Genomic DNA, 16306 nt, shown 5'->3' on the forward strand with positions numbered 1-16306 from the left:
GAGAACTGGCTGGTGGATGTGTCAGCTGCCGGCCTGTCTGCAGGAATATGGTTAGGGCGGGTGGGTGCTTGCTTTCAGAGAGAAGGGAACCAAGGGCGTTATTGAACATTCATTCTCTTTCTGGCTCAGGTCACAGTCACTTCTTGCCATAACTAAGCTCAATTTAAAGGTTGCGATGCTAACGTATAAAAGCTCTGTAATCATTTCACGTGAATGCATATACCAGGGTATCATCCGTATCGCCGATGAAAATCTAGCAAGAGGGAGACTGATAATTGCATGATTATGCAGAATTTTTAATAAAGTTGCGTTGCTGCGTAAACAGAGGCCAGCAAGTGGTTTGTCTAGCACTAAAACGCAGCTGACTCATAATAAAATATCACGTCTTGTTAATGATATGCCGTCTCAACATCTCACAAAGATTCTTACTGTGAGGAGTTTAATCGGTATAAACTATAACAGGGGTTTGATTTGCCAAAATCCAACTTAGAATCAGGCTGAGGGTATTCAATTTTAGTAGTTTGTTTTTCTTAATTGCTCCAGGTGGTCAAAATTCCGTTTTAGCTCTCATTTGAACAGTAGCAAATGAGAGAGAAGCTGCAGTGTCAAGAGGGGCTCTTACATCCCAGCTTGCTGAGGCTGATTTCACACGTGTGTGAAGGGTGCAGGGTTTTTCTGTTTCTTTTCCATGTAGGCACTGACTACCGGCTTTGATTCACTTGAGATCCCATTGAACTGAACCACAGTGGTGCTGTACAAAGCTGAGTGTTTGGAGTTTCATAGTAATACTCTTAACGAGAGAGATTAATAATTTTTTTTTTTTTAAATTTGTGGCAGTGGATGCCTGATCTTAAAGTTTTCGATATTGCAGAAGACTTCCCATAACTTCATACTTCACTAATCTCACTAGATTTTTTTCCAACAGAATTTGTATTTTTTAATTGCCCATCACAAACACAGGTGAAATTAAGGTCATGAGAGGTGGCTGAATCATGACTTTGTTGTGGAGCTCTGCACCCCAGAGGCAAGTGATTGACTCAATCCCATATAATATTTTGGATGCATTCCTGAGATCAGCTGACTGAGCTTCAGATTAAGAGGGCAAATGTAAGGCAGTGCATTTTCCTGTGGGTACGTAGCCAAACCTGAATACAGCCATTCCAGCGTTTGTGATTTGGTTTTAGAGACTAGCTATACGTACTCAATTTTGGGTTCGTTTTTGCTCCTGCGCTTACCTTGATTTTGGTTGTGATGATAGGTGAAAGCTAAGCAGATACTTGTAGCCTCCTGATGTCCCTTCTAAAGTACTGTGGTTTTTTTTTTCAAGAAGAGACTTTTCACAGCATTGCAGCTTTGGGGAAGCAGTTCTCCTCACTGTTTTTGTTTCAAACGGAGAACTTACCGTTTAATTTTTCTGTGGAAGATGTTGAGCAGCGCTGCTAGTACTAAATAATTGTATGAAACTTGCTTCCAAATTTCTTACATACCTATTTAATCAACTGCTATGGAATTTTTCAGCATCAGTGTTTTAGGTGCATGTATAGCTTAGCTAAAATTGAGTGTCAATCTTACTATTTTTTTCTTCAGCTAGCCCAGGAAAATTAAGGTCTGGGTGCTGTATTTTAAAATTGAATCAGTTTGTTTGCATCTGCTTCAATTAATGTCCGCTGAGTAAAAATACTGATTGCTTTGTCATAATGCGAATATGAAAAAACTAAGCCTTCTTTATAAAAACATTTCATTACATTTACAAAGTCTCTTTAGGAAACTATTTTCTTCAGCATTATGCTAATAGGTAGTGATTGTACAGTACTTTACCTTTTTTTTTAGTAAAATAGGCGGTTTTTACTAGCACTTCTAGTCATTGTCTGTGCTTTGGGCTGGAAAACTGAAATACAGGTATGTGACATTCTCAGACCCCTCAGTCAGTCAGCATCACAGGGACTGGTGTTTCTGACTTTCCATCTCAGACACTCCACTCTTCTGCAGTATCTCTTTAAAAATTAAATTCAGTGCCCAAACTTGTTAGTAGACACTAATGTACTTATATCTTTAATGATATCCCCCTCTCTAAAATAACTTCCAGGTTTGTGTAGCATGGATCATCTCTCCCGTGCCTCATGATCATTATGTTTCCTTTATGTGAGCACCGTCCCTTTTCCAGCGATTGCATAATATTCATGTGGCAACTATAGCATTGCGAAGACTGGCAACTCATATGAAAATACTGGTTCATTTGAATATGATTCATTGCTTGGTAAGGCTGCTGACACCATATGGCGAGGCACGTCCGTAGCCAAGAGCTACCAACTAGAGCTCTGGCTCTCTGCTGTGTCCCTTTGACTTCATTTTATTTCCCAGCCCTTATCTTTACCGTGGACTTTAGGAGTTTTTGTTTTCTTTTTTGCAAGCAACTGCAAAATTAACTGGGAGAGTGAAATAGAAAGCACTACTGAGGCATTTTGTTACCCTTCATGAAAAATACATAGCTCATAGTGATATCTTTGTGGTTCTGTGGCATACGCATGGTCATGGACAGATGCGAATCCTCTCATGACTGAGGAGAGAGAGCACAGAGGGCTGAATTTCCATGGCTCTGACTGCATCAGCTCAGCCAGAATATGCCTGCTGCACTCCAGGAGGCTGAGGCAGTCAGTTGTAGAACTGAGTTTTTGAGTCAGGAATTCGGGTTTTTTTGTTGCATTGACAGTAACTTTCTGTTTGGTTGGAGAAGCAAAACAGACCACTGGAGTGGAGCGGAGCGTGAAGTATAGATCTGATCTGTTCCTCTCTGCTGATCTTTGTGAAAAGCCTGGAGTAAGCTGTTAGCAGAAATATTGGTGTTTCTGGTAGGCTAATTAGGGAGACTTCCCCTAGATTCCTGTCTAATTGTTTGCTAAACCAGTAAGACATGCCTAAAGAACTCAAATCCAGTATACAAATTGGTGGCAGTCTTATTCTACTCCTCTGAATCAGTACAGCACGGATGTAACTATTAACTTCAGTGCTAGAGAAGAGATGACTGAATCATTTGTAAGTAATATATTTCCATTTGCCGCCTGAATAATTTACACTATTCAGTTCAAGCAGGGCTTTCATGTCACTGATGTGTAATGTTTGCCTTACTGCCTTTTCACCTGTATTTGTAGAACTTTATTTTAGCTTTATCAGAGAAGCAGCATTTATGGCTGGGAAGGTATTGCTGAGGAAGTGGAAGGAAGGGAGGAGAAGAGTAGAGCTAGCTAAGCAGACGACTGTTTCCAGCAGTGCTCTGCTTCTGGATTGCCTTGCTAAGCTAAAGGAAACAAATATTCATCTTTGCGCTTAAAATCCAGCTTGAGAATAACCTGCTTTGTTTTAGGGGAAAAAAAACGTGTGTAACCCTTTGCAAACGAGTTAGTAGGTCACTTTGCGCAAGGTTTTTCCACGTGCTGTTTGTACTCTAGTTTAATATTGTGTGTGTGATGGGTGGTTATTGATGCATTCTCCAGATTTTGGACTTGTGGCAGTTTGGAGATGTAAGCCATGCAAAGCAGCCAGCCAGCCTGCAGCTACCAGCCAACTCCGGTGGATAGAACACAGGTTTTCTTGGAATGATTTTTAGGATTTTACAGGAGTCCTGAGCTACTACCACATGCACTAGTTTTTCTGCTGTTCTGGTGTCTGTTTTGATCCCAGATTGTCTATAAACTTGAAGATTTCATGACTTCACTGTCCCTGAGAAAAAGAGATCCTGACTGTGTTGTGCCATGGAGTACTGAGGAAACTGTGGGCAGTTTATGGTTGGTTAGTTGAAACTAGATATTAATTATACTAGAGGACCTCTACTACAGAGCTGTTACAATTTAAAAATGAGGTACGAATACCTGGGAAAAGATGTTAAAATAGCAGAGTGTAGATCCTTCAAGAGGTGCTTTATATTATTGAATCTTTCTTGGTTTGTTCTTTAATCAGGATTTAGTCAGTGCTTTTAATACGTTGAATTCATACGTAGTTATGTGCACATCACTTAGTAACTTGTTCCTAATAAAAAATAAATGGCTTTCAGTATTTGCTCTTAGAGTTGTCAATTTGGAAGATTCCTAGACTTGTTGCCAAAATAAAGGGCTGCAGGGTGGATCATTACGTTTTGTTTCTTATGTCATATTTAATATTTTCAGCTCCTTTCCTAGTGATTTATCCACTTAACCTCTCGTGCGCTGAGCTGTGAATATATACACATCCAGATCCATTGATGGGTCCTGTGTCTGAATTTTATCACCAAACCTCTGTGCCTGTTTAACCTGTACATGTGTCATGTCTGAAGTTACAGCCTATTCATAAATCTGCAGTGTTACGTTTTGCCTTCCATCAGCATCCACTTCCTCACTTTTTACAGTATTGTTCCTCCACTGTTTGATGTGTGAAGGTCGTGATAAAATCTTATTACCCACTCACAAAAGAACAATACTGGTAGACGCTGGGTCTTGATTACACTTGTAGATCTGTTTGTGCTTTTGGAGGGCCAAAAAGCTGTAAAATACCTGAGAGCCTAGCAAGACACCTACTCTGTGTGTGTGTTACAAGGTCATTCGAGAGAAACCCAAGGTCAGGAGAAATCTTGTGGAGCTCGGGTGGCTGAGCTAGCTGTGAACGCTTTGGAAATCTGGGAGACAGTGGCCAAGAAGGGGGAAATCGGTTGCTTACAGTACCCCCTTAAAAGGTTGAGACTCGGAGCAGTAGTTCCGATACTTCCTACCCTTAATCCAGCACCCTTTCCATACGTTGTTCTTCCCAGAGCCTAGCTTTACTATCTAATTTTAAAGAACATAAAATTACAGAATTTCACAAGTGTGTATGAGTTGCTTTACCTTTGTGAGGCATAGATCCTGTGGATCTTGCAAGACCGGCTCCTAATTGAATAAACATTTACACGGAACAGTTTACAAAGCATTCTGTATTAATTTATTTAAAAACACTCTAATTCAGACTTACTTCAGGTTTTAAACACTTCGTAGTAGTAAGCTTATTTTGAAATATAGCATTTTCTAATTTCCCTGTGGTCTCTGTGATATTAGCAGTGCTCCGTAAGCTTCACTCTGTACGGAAAGGTGGGCACAGCCAGCCTTTCCGCTGTGCACTGAGCGATTGTGCAGCTTAAGAAGATTCTGTAGTATTTGGAAGTGTGGAGTTGTGGAAAGTCTGTGACACGGTTATACCTGCTCCTTTCAAGATTATCAGTTTGTTTTGCCTGCATAAGCACGCTAACTGCTGGAATCCAAAGTTCAATTTACCATAATTTGTTATGCCTAGAACAGCAGCCTTCCTGGATGCATGAAAAGGGATCATTTCAAAACCTAAATCATAGTGAGTGATAGCTGAGCTGACAACTCTTTTTATCTGACTTCAGTGCTACACAACCAAGGAGTTTTAAAAGATGGGGAAGCAACATTTAATTCTGTGTTTAGAAAATCATGACAGTATGTTCTGCAAACTTTCAGAAATACAACCCCAGTTCTGCTCCTCTCTTTACTCTCCCACATGGCAATTTTAATAGCCCTGAAGCTGGAACTATTATCACAGCTAATACAGTAAAGTAAGTGCAGGCAAACTGTATGAAACGCATCATCAAATTCAGATTTCTTTCCTGAAAGGTTTTAAGTAGCTCTGGCTTTTAAGTAGCTCTGATCTTCCCCTCCCCCCCCCCCCCTTTTTTTTTGTTTTTATTTTGTTTGTTCACTCTTTAAAAATCACTCTTCAGTCATGTAGTGTATTGAACCGGCTTTTCTAATCTTGAGGGCTGCGTGATGGCGTCCCTTGGAGCCTTTCTGCCCAACTTGAAAGCTGCTTCCCAGCTTTTTTCAAATGCTAAATCTTATCCTACTCTAATTTGTTAAAAAGAAAAAGTCAAATGAATAATTAGAGACTTCAGCAAGACTTGTGTACCGGATATGTTCTGGACAGTGAAATATCTCCTAGATATCTTTCCCTTTTTTGCCTTTAAGGGAAATGTCTTTTGCAGGCAGGTGCGTGCTGTGCGTTCAGTGGGAATAAGCTGGTTCCAATCCAAAAGCTGAGTTAGTACTGTATTGAGCCCAAGCTAGTATATCGTAAGGGATTTTTGTTTCAACAGGCTGTTACACCAACCATGCTACGCAGCTTCGAGCATGCGTGCAGCTGTAATGAAAGTTTAGAGATACCCTAAGTTGCAATGCTTTACTTTCTTAGTTTGAACTGAATGATATTAATTGCAGTGGGAGAAGGATAAAAGGCTTGTGTAAAAAGCATTTAATGGGGAAATTAATATTTTGCACTGAGCTGAAAAAATAATAATTTATCCTTGAAGAAAGGCTGTGTCTTCAGATTTCCATGGACCATATGGAGAGTGTTTTAAATTAACTGATTCTCTCTAGCTTGTTAAAAGTAATCTGGTGATGAGATTAGTCTTGTGTGTATTTTAGATAGGACTAAAGCAGCTGAAGTATAAAGGCAAGCATAGGAAACTACGGTTTAAACATTATACAAAGTACACGCAGGAATTTTTCTGGAACTTTGGGAGCAGTAATACATACACATACAGATTTTAAGAGTTCTCTTCTGAAAAGGTCCTTCTGTCTATACATGAACTGTAAATGGAGCATCTGAAATGGTGGAGCACCCCAGAATAAGCACAGCAATGATTACTCAGACTTCTTGTAGATTTTGTCAGGATCGTTAGTGTTATAAAAAGAAACAAACTGCAAGTTTATGGTTGTATTTTTTGAAAATATGAGAAGGGCTTCATGGTTCTAGTTACTGCTATTTCTTGTACTTCAAGCAACTGCTTCATCCTTGTTAGCATTTAAAAAACTAGTAGCATTTGTTCGACAAGTGTACTGTCTGTTTAGGGGTCTCTAAATTGCCATGTCTTTCTAAGAAGCCAGACAAATATTTAGTATTTTGTCCCATTATGTTGAGCTAGCAATGAACGGTTAGAGAATAGTTATCAATCCATTGACAATCTGCTGTTGCATGGGTTTTCCTGCGTAATTTCAAAAACACTGTATAATTAGAGCACATCAGAAATGCTGCTTGCTCTGTGGCCACCTTTAGTAATTATTTGAATGGTTATATTTTTTTGTATCTTCACTTAGTATCCCTCTTCTTTCACCATGGTTTCTTCTTGTTTTCTTAGTGTACTTCTTTCTCTTTCCCAGCCTATCCCATAAAAGTGTCACGCATTTACCTCTGCAGTTTAGAAAATACACCCAGTTGCTAATAGCTAGTGGACTGTGCTAATGTGAGATGCTCCACTATTCAGTCAAAGCAGATGTGAAACCAGCACCCTCCAAAATGTGCAGGAGAGCTGCCTGAGCCCTCCTTGTGTGCCATCTTAATCCTTGATAGAAATGCAGTTTAGCAACAGTAAGCGCCCTGCTTCCCTTCACCAAATCTCGAGGCTGTTGCAAAGAGGACAGTGGGATCTTCCCACTCATAACCCTTTCTTTGTGGGTTTTTTTTCCCCCCTCGTTTTATAGCTTCAGTGCCTCTCTGCTACTGTTTGCTCAAGCAGCAGTCCAGCATTGACCTGATTATTTTTGACAAGAGCTCTGAATAACAGCAAGGCTACTGACCCAGTGTTGTGCTGATTTTGATCCTTTTCTTACTGAAGCTAGAGCAGCAGCTGCTTCATGCTCATCGGGTCTGCTTGCATGTTTATCAAGATAATACGACACTGCTTTTATAACCATTCCTGTGTCTGCAAAGTTACCTTCATAGCAGCAAAAAGGAGATGCTTAGAAATGGAAGTGTGAATTCCTTCAAAGTGTGGAAGTGTTAGTTCAGGATAAAAAAAAAAGTGACTGGTAACGTTGGTTAGTCTGTAATAATAGTCCACTTATTTTCAGCAAAGTTTTGCGGAGGATCAGGATTTCGCTGAAACTTAGTAAAATTCATAGTACTAAAAAGGGAAGAAGTTATAACTCGAAGCAAGAACCGTGTGGAGGCCGGACGTGCGGATTTCTGTCATCAGTTGACCGTAGTTCATGTTCTGAGCTATGCAGTTCTTATTAATCACACCGTATTTAAGGCCCTGGAAACTGTTGATACATTTCCAGTTTCTGAAGTCAATTAAATCTAGACCAGGCAAAATACTCATTTTCTTTGCAGGAATAGTTGCACGCTGTTTGTAGAGCTTATAAGAGACCGTAATGGCTAAGCACGCTTCTTTCTTACCTCGTTGTGGTGATGCAATGAGTTAGCAGTGTAATCTGGCTAAGAAATAGAAGTCTACTACTATTTTTTCCACTTGCATGGTGTATTGAAGTGGAAATAAACCTTTAAGACTTCTCTACTGAGCAAGAAGGACTCGCAGCTTACAAGTTGGAAGACTTGGTAGATCTCTATTCTGGTTTTGATGGGTTGTTCAGTTAAAATTTCAGCTGTACCGTGGGATCGCTTCATCTGTGATGACTTGCTTAGCTACCTCAGGTAAAGAGTTTTTGAAACTGTTCTTTTCACATCTTTTTACTTTACCGTCCCTTTTGGCTTTACGAAACTCAACCAAACCTGCCTTAGAGACCTTTTGGTGTTCTTTGGGTAAATACTAGTTTTACTCAACTAATGCTATCTGCCCTATATCTCACACATATCTAATGTTGCTGTAATGTCCTCACTGAGTTGGTATGAAAAGTGGAGAAAAACTTGAATATTAACAATTCCCTGTGCTTTTGTTTGATACTTTAAAATTCAGTATATGGGCTTGTTTTTTAATCGTGTTTGTCTTTTCTGATGGAAGTCAGTGAGTTCAAATGTTCTTGGATAGGTCCCTTTTTTGATTAGCCAAAATGCATAAAGTAAAATTACTGCAGCTGTGACAGAAAATATTTTATTGTTGGTCTGTTTGGGTCATCTTGGCCATTGGTTACTGTATCTGTTACTCTGAACTGCTAAAATGGTGAGAGTTCAGGTGGGCCAGGCAGCTTTCCATTTTCCTTTTTGACTAATAGTGCCGGAACTGCGGAAACCCAGTGAGCTAGGCTTGCTCGCTCTCTAGATTCAAAGTCAGTTCTGCTAGTGGGGGTGTGAACAGAATAGGGGAGCTCTTGGAGAGTGCAACCAACCTCGGAGACATCATTTTAAGTCGCAGTAATTTCTAGAAAATTACAAATCCTGGTTACGAGTTGCTGAAACTTTAGTTGTCACCTCCCCCACCAATATGGAAGTGTTAAATTCGCATCTCTCTGAGAGTCTCATTACATAAGTAAAACAGTATTACCACTCTAGTTAAACTAGGGGGATGTTTTCTTCAGCGGGTAATTGTGTTTTGACTGTATAAATTTGTGTTTTGTTCCTGCTCAGAGAGCTGTGTACAGAAAGTTATCATCTCTTCCTGAATCGGAATAGCAGAGCAATTCCTTGAGAGCATTTCCTTGGATGTCCTAAAGTCTCAAGGATCTGCTTCTGGGCTTTTTTGTAAGATGCATTTATTTGTCTGGCACTAGCAATGAGAAGTCAATTCTAATCTCATGCGTTAAGCTTTATATTTAGCTGTATTTTAGTGTACGTTATTTGCTTAGTTTTTACATGCCAAGCAAACTCAACTGGTATGTATTCATGATTTTTCTTGTCATTTTTTTTATTGCTCCCACAATGTGTCATAGTTCAGGAAAACGGTATTCATTTTCTTACATTTTTAGATGTATTAAGTACTGTAAGATGCAGAATAGTTTGTCTGTGGCACCCAATTACGAAGTGTGTATTGTTTCTTATGAGCAAATATTTATGTGATATGAGGCAGCAGTATTTATCCAGATGGAAATATCTTTCAGCGGGGGTGGGAAAATGTGTATAACACCTATCAGTCTGAAAACAAAGCTGCTTATTGGGCTTCATTACAGCAAGACATGGCTCATGCTGCACTAGGTTTGATCTCTGGTTGATTAATTTGCCATTTGCAAATTTAGTTGCAAAGATCACGGATTGCGAGTGGCTGAACATTGACTCCGGTTATGCAGCCTTACTCACAAATGTGTTGTGTATTCCCACCCTGAAACATGACCGAGGCTGATTTGTGCTGTGACCATAAAGTGATTTTTTTTTTTTTTCCCCCCCGCTACATACTTGTTGCCTTGTGAGTGTAGTTCTCCTGGGCATTGACTCCGATGATAAATCACTCTATACTGTTTGCAATGTAGTTATTTTATCGTGGTATGCTAGGCACGTGCATTTTCTAGAGCCTTTTCAGTCTGTTGTGTATTATTTAATTTGCAAGTTTTCCTCTTCAGAACTGTTTATGACTAGTTTGTGACTTTGATTCCTCCCACAATTACTTTGAGTCCTGTTTTCGTTTTCATGATTTTGGTATGCTAATTTAAAATGTTCTCTGACAAGAAACTTCAGAAACATTGCAACTAAATGTTAGGTTAATTTAGCTTCTTGTGGTTGATTGACTAACTTTAGCATTTAATTTGTTAAGGAAACTGTAATTTTTAATCTGCCCCTGCAGTTAACTCTACCCAAATTTACAAAGTTTGGGCAGTAGATACAAGGAGGCACTTAGAAGAAAAAAAAAAAAAGGCATGTAACCTGTTAGATTAGATGGGTAGGTACATGTGGAATACCAGTTGGTGGTTTGGTTGAATTGCAACACTGGTTTATGGTAGGTTATTAAATTCTTTGTAGCATACTTTTGTTAAAAATTACAATTCTTATGCTTTTATTTCTCTGCTCAGAAGTTTATTCCATATGTTGCTTTACAGACTGGAGTATTCGGGTTGTCTAGTTTCACTAGTGCTGCAAGTTGTGGCACCTGCTTTAGCTGTCTGTTCCTCCAGTATTTCTCTCATACGGTATCGGGGATCATGGAGTTGGTGAGAAGACAGTTCAGAGAAATTTAAACTGAACCTCACAAGCTTGCAGATTTTACACGTATCCCTTCCTTAATCTTGAAACATGCAGGATGTAAGAGTAAAGGAGCCTCACTTAGCAGTCAGTTCTGATTTCAGGACTGCAAATTTCTCAAAACCAGCATCGCCTCTTCTTGTGCGTTTACATAGCACGTAGGTTACAGTCTCCTGTTACGCTATTGCCAAAGTCACGCTGTTGATCAGAACAGTATGAGTGAGGAGCTGAAGGAGCATTTGGAGAGGGCTGTATCAGCAGTTCTTCCTTGCAGACAGCTATTCTTACGTCTAGGTTTGGTTTGGGTTTTTTGGGGGGAGATAGTGGAGGGGAAAAAGAGGTACTTGGAAGCAGGGAATGGATGTAGGGAAACAAATGAGGAGCTGCTTGAACTGGCACTGATCCTCAAAAAATTTCTGCGTAATTGCTGCTTGCGAAGAGTCTTGCTTGTAAATCTGTCAGCGCCTAGTGAGTGTGTTTGTGTTTTTTATAGTACCCAATTTTAGGCCTTCCTTGTTTTCTGTCTTTTTTGATATATGTGATTCACTGTAAATCCGATGTGGGAGATCCAACTACAGAGTTTCCATTCCTCCTGTTAAACTAAATTATTTCTTGGTTCCTTTCCTGGTTCTTAGAAAATTTTTAGTTATTTCTTCGTTAAAGACAATCTAGACGGAACTGTCTATACAGTTTCTGCTTGTCTGTGGCTTATGTTAATAGCAGAGTGCTAATGGAAATGATTGAAATATTTGAATTTTGCTGGACTGTAATTTTTGTTTGTTTAGTGCTTTTCTGAGGTATTTTAAGATGGCTCATCTGTGCAGAAGGATTTCTGTTTAATGTTTGCAGAAGGTTTTAGGTGGAGTGACTTGGATATTTAAAACAGAAGTCAAGAATCCAAAGTGCTTGGATTCTGCACTGGATGATGGTACCTCCTTAGATAACAGCACAGATGCAGCTAAGGACTGTTGGAAGATCAGCAAGAAACATTAGAGAACAAGATGGAGTGGTATGAGGGAAGGTACCAAATCCCAAGTGGGAGCTCAGCTATAATGTATTGGTGGATTTAAAAAAAGGGGGAAAAAGAATGGAGAGATGTATAAACCACTCTGAATTTGAAGTGGACAAAGTTAAAATTGAAATTAAAATGTTGGTATGCTTTAGTTCTTGTTCTATGTGACAAGTAAGACCATATGGATGTGCAGTGGTATTTTTCAGTTGAATCTAAAATAGTAAGTTCTATCCTCATTATATTGCTGGAGACTCAAGGATGTATCAAAATGCACTGTAAGCTTAATACATCATCCTTAAATTAAGGGTAGCAAAGCCAAAGCACTTTTAGGTGATAAGAGTTTGAGGAATGTCTGATAAAATTCTTCTTTACGTTCTTTTTGGTTTTTGTAATCATGCTCCACTTGTCCATAGTACTTTCCAGAAATAAAATTAGAAAATTGTAGTATTTCTAGTGTGTCAGTGAAGGCAAGATTTTTTTCAAGAATTCTTTATATGAGATGCAAATCATGAACGGCCACATCAAACCTTTTGTGTAGTCCACATCACAAAAAGACATTTTTTTCTTTCATGGGATTTGTAGTCCATATGGTTTCTGTTGTCTAGGTTTAGAAGTTCTCTGGGTGTGAAAAGTTTCTTTATTTTTACAATGCATTCTTGACTAAATTTTAAATTGGTGTTTCTAGGTCACTGTGACTAACCTGAAGTCTGAAGTGAGAACAAATTTCTTGTTAATTTTCAAATAAATTAAAATGCAAAAAACCCCTTCTGTTAGATCAGACAGTTCTAATCCCGGCTGATCAAGTTGAGTTTTTAAGTGAAACCCTGGTACCTTTTATAATAATAAAGTGTCATATTGGTTTCATTTTGAAGAACGTAGGAAACATGAGATGCTAATTCTCAACAGAAGTAACTTAATTTCTTAGCTTCTTTGTTTTTATAGCAGTAGTATGAATGCTGTTGGATTTTTTTAGGAAGTTTTTTTTCCTCTAACATAAACATATTCTTTCTTTGTAGGGCGCCAATGCCTCTGCTTTGGAGAAAGAGATTGGTCCTGAGCAGTTCCCTGTGAATGAGCATTATTTTGGCTTGGTCAATGTAAGTGCATTTTCTATGGTTGAAATGCTGTTTATTAATTCATATCCTAATTTTGAATTTAACAGGATTCTCTGTTAGAATTTTAGCTATGAGCACTTCTAACTTAAATTGAGACTCTGCATAGACACCACATCCTGCAATATGGTGCTATGCCTTGTTATTAACCAAGATACAAATTTCATCTTAAATATATAAAAAATAAGTGTGTTTATTATAAGGTCTTTGAGAGAACCCTTTCTACTCAGGTACGTTTCTAATTATAGGATTTTAATATTCAGCTGGAAAGGACATTAACTAATAACGTTTGTACATTGTTCATATGCTCTTCTAGAGAGAGATTTGGTTTTACATTGATGCTGCAGCGTATGGGAGTCTTGAGGTTTTAAAATGAAAATGTGTTACTTTCCTAAAAACATATTACTTGTGGGATTAGTGGAAGTTCTTCTATGTGAGGCTGTAGCCAGGAGATGAATGACATTGACTTGGTCGATAATTTTCTTACATGTAGTAATACTCCTTTTTTTTTAGATTTTTTGACAGCCGTGTGTAACAGTGAATCCATCTAAAAAGATGTATTCTTTTGTATCTGTCAGTTTGTATAGATCTGACTTGACTGGGATCTGTTGGGCAATAAGAATTGTCTACCTAAATTAACTATGGAGAGAATGGAATTGATGTTGATCTTGCCAGTGCTTCTGGAGGAGAAAGGCAGCTGTTGCGCCTGTGACATCTTTTACCGATGAATATAGGAAGTCAGTTAATAGAAACAGTCGTTCCGTGGCATCGCATTTATGAGGGGAAAATACAGTTTTGGCAAAACTCACTAGAAACATAAGTATACTTCTGTCTGCTGGTCATCTAGGTACATTTCGTTGAAAACTGAAAGATGGTTTGACGCACCAAATAAGGTTAACATAGCTACTAAAGTGGCATTTGTTGCAGCTCATTACAAACTGATTTAATTGACTTCTGTGTGGGTTTCTAGCAGTTTTGTGCTCTCAGACACCAAACTATCGAAACACATTGAGTTATATTCCTTAAGTATGGTGTTAATGGCCATTCCAAAGCTGCTGAGGTCTGCACCATAATGAGAAAAATGGAAGGCATCTCCATTTGTAACATAAATAGGAGAGCGATGAATAGTGTGAAGAGGAAAAATAGCATTCTAAAAATAACCAGAATTATTATAACCACATCCATTCTCTGTTTTGAAGGACAAAATATGACTAATAGTGTTGTGTTTTATTCCTTGCAACCAGTTTCTTTAGGATGATCGTTTTCATGCTGTTGTTCTGCAGAGCTTTTTCCTAAGTGATTTCGAGTTCTTTCATGATTTGAAGTTAATTGGAGCGCTTTAAAGAGGACAGTTTCATGGCTTCAGCATCATTACTAGTCAGTGTGTGGGTGCACTGCAAATAGAGTCAAGTGGTGAACCCACGGACAATGGAGGCTTTCAATTTTTTTTTTTTAATAGTTGTTTTCTCTTTGGATCAGTGAGCTGAACCGGCTTGCCCGCAGTCGAACTATTGCTAAAGCCGCTGCAGAGTGTAGGGGCGAAGGGTCTGACTGCTCCTCCTGACAGCCTGTTAAAATACGTTTTGTGCAATGTTGAACTGATGTGCAAGAGGGATGGAAGAATGTTTTCATGCTAGAATTTCACCTCAGTTTTCAGTTTAAAAAGCTTCTCTCTTAAAATAAGCCTTCAAACTTTATTTTTACATTGCAAGTGTAGAATTTTACAAGTTAGGTAATGTTGTCTCTAAACAGTCAGTTCTAAGCGTTTTAAGCAAAAAACCCTATGATTTGGCATCTATTTAAAATATTTATTTACACCACAGAAGCCATGACAAAAAGATTTAAAAACCTATGTGTTTGTACCTGTTTTTCCTTTGTGGTTTAGGTCACATTAGACTTTATACACTATTTGAGTATTCGATCTGTGCATGTAGCTCCAGGTTTGGAAATATTCATCAGCCCATTGAGAACTGCCTTGCCAACCTGGTTTTTGGGGTTCTGTTGAAGACAAATGGTTAGAGCCTTCTTTTTTTCCAGCAGAATTTCTAGCAAAGTTAAGGTCATGATTGGAAAGCTCTGACTCCTTTGTACTTCTTAAATGCAAACCGATTGCAGTTTAAAAGTGTGACACTGCTATGTAATACTGTTTATTTGTGGAGAACTTTCTCTAATACAGAGAAGGGTAGATCAGTAATTGAGATATTCCGAAGATTCCCAAGGCCCTGAATTGCTCAAAATTGGAAGGGTTTTGCTCTAACATGAAAAAAAGTCAGAATTGCTGAAACAAAATGCATCACACGGTCTTTTTGTAGAGTACTTGGCACGGAGTAAAATATCTACAATGCTAGCATGCAAGATACTGATTTCAGGAATAAAAGTTTTTCCACATTACTTTATGTAAAGGTGGTAGCAACCAAAGACAGTTGAAATACTATTTAGAAGGACGTTTTTAAAACCTAAAGCATGCCATAAAGTGAATTTTTCACCATATAACTTTGACTACTGCAAAGCATCTTGCATCTTACTGTCAGGAATTTTTAAAGCTATTTGAATGGAATTTTAATCCTTTAACTCCTTTAACTCTTCCATTTAGTTTGGTTCTAATAATTTCTCTCTGTATGGGTAGCATCGAAGCAAGACGTGTATAACCAATTGACTTCATGCTTTTTGACATGATTTCACCATGAATACAGTCCTGAAATCTCATTAACTACTCGCTTTGTAAACTGTTTTGGTTTAAGATGCACCATGACCTTTCTTCTTTTTTTTTGGGGGGGGGGGGAGGTTGTTGTTGGTTGTTTTGTTGGTTTTTTTTTTTTAAGATGGCTAATTTCTAGTTTCTTCTGTCTTAGTTTTCTGGGATTACTATAGACAAATATAGTGGATACCTCATCTGAAAACAATAATACTTAATCAGACTTTTGGTACTTCTCTTGCCTATTTTGTCTTGTACTCAAATTTAGTTAGCATGATGCTTATTTGTTTTCTTAGGTGACTAACAAGCATCTGAGTTAAGGTCTGTCCTAATTCATGTGTTTGTTCAGCTTGCATATTTGTTTTCCTCGTGTCAATAAGTTTTAACTGTTCCATGTTGTTGGCAGATAGTATAAATTAATGTACCTATAGTGCTGTAACCTTTTTAGCTGTATGAATTAAACTGTTAATTTTCTGTTTCAGTCAGCAAGCTGATTATTAACTTGAAATTGTTCTGCTACAGTAATCCCACCAAATTTTGGTGAACAGTAGTGACTGTATTCTCTGAGTACCACTTAACAAAATCATCTGTGTTCTGTAGTCAGAATTGTATGCTCGTTTTGTTTAT

At 38.3% G+C, this 16306-nt stretch overlaps 1 protein-coding gene across 2 annotated transcripts in view; it reads left to right on the forward strand.

Moving 5' to 3' along the window:
• The window catches only part of LOC104036705 (ubiquitin carboxyl-terminal hydrolase 12), a 31917-nt gene that overhangs the window by 494 nt on the left and 15117 nt on the right, over nucleotides 1–16306 (forward strand). The window contains exon 2 of one of the 2 annotated variants that reach the window (XM_075720380.1): nucleotides 12889–12969. In XM_075720380.1, coding sequence (XP_075576495.1) covers nucleotides 12889–12969 — 81 coding nt within the window. Of the gene's footprint in view, nucleotides 1–12888; nucleotides 12970–16306 lie in introns of those variants that run through there. The other variant, XM_075720381.1, reaches the window with a different exon arrangement.

The sequence above is a fragment of the Pelecanus crispus genome, chromosome 13 (assembly GCF_030463565.1).
Source record: "Pelecanus crispus isolate bPelCri1 chromosome 13, bPelCri1.pri, whole genome shotgun sequence".
Classification (NCBI taxonomy): Eukaryota; Metazoa; Chordata; class Aves; order Pelecaniformes; family Pelecanidae; genus Pelecanus; species Pelecanus crispus.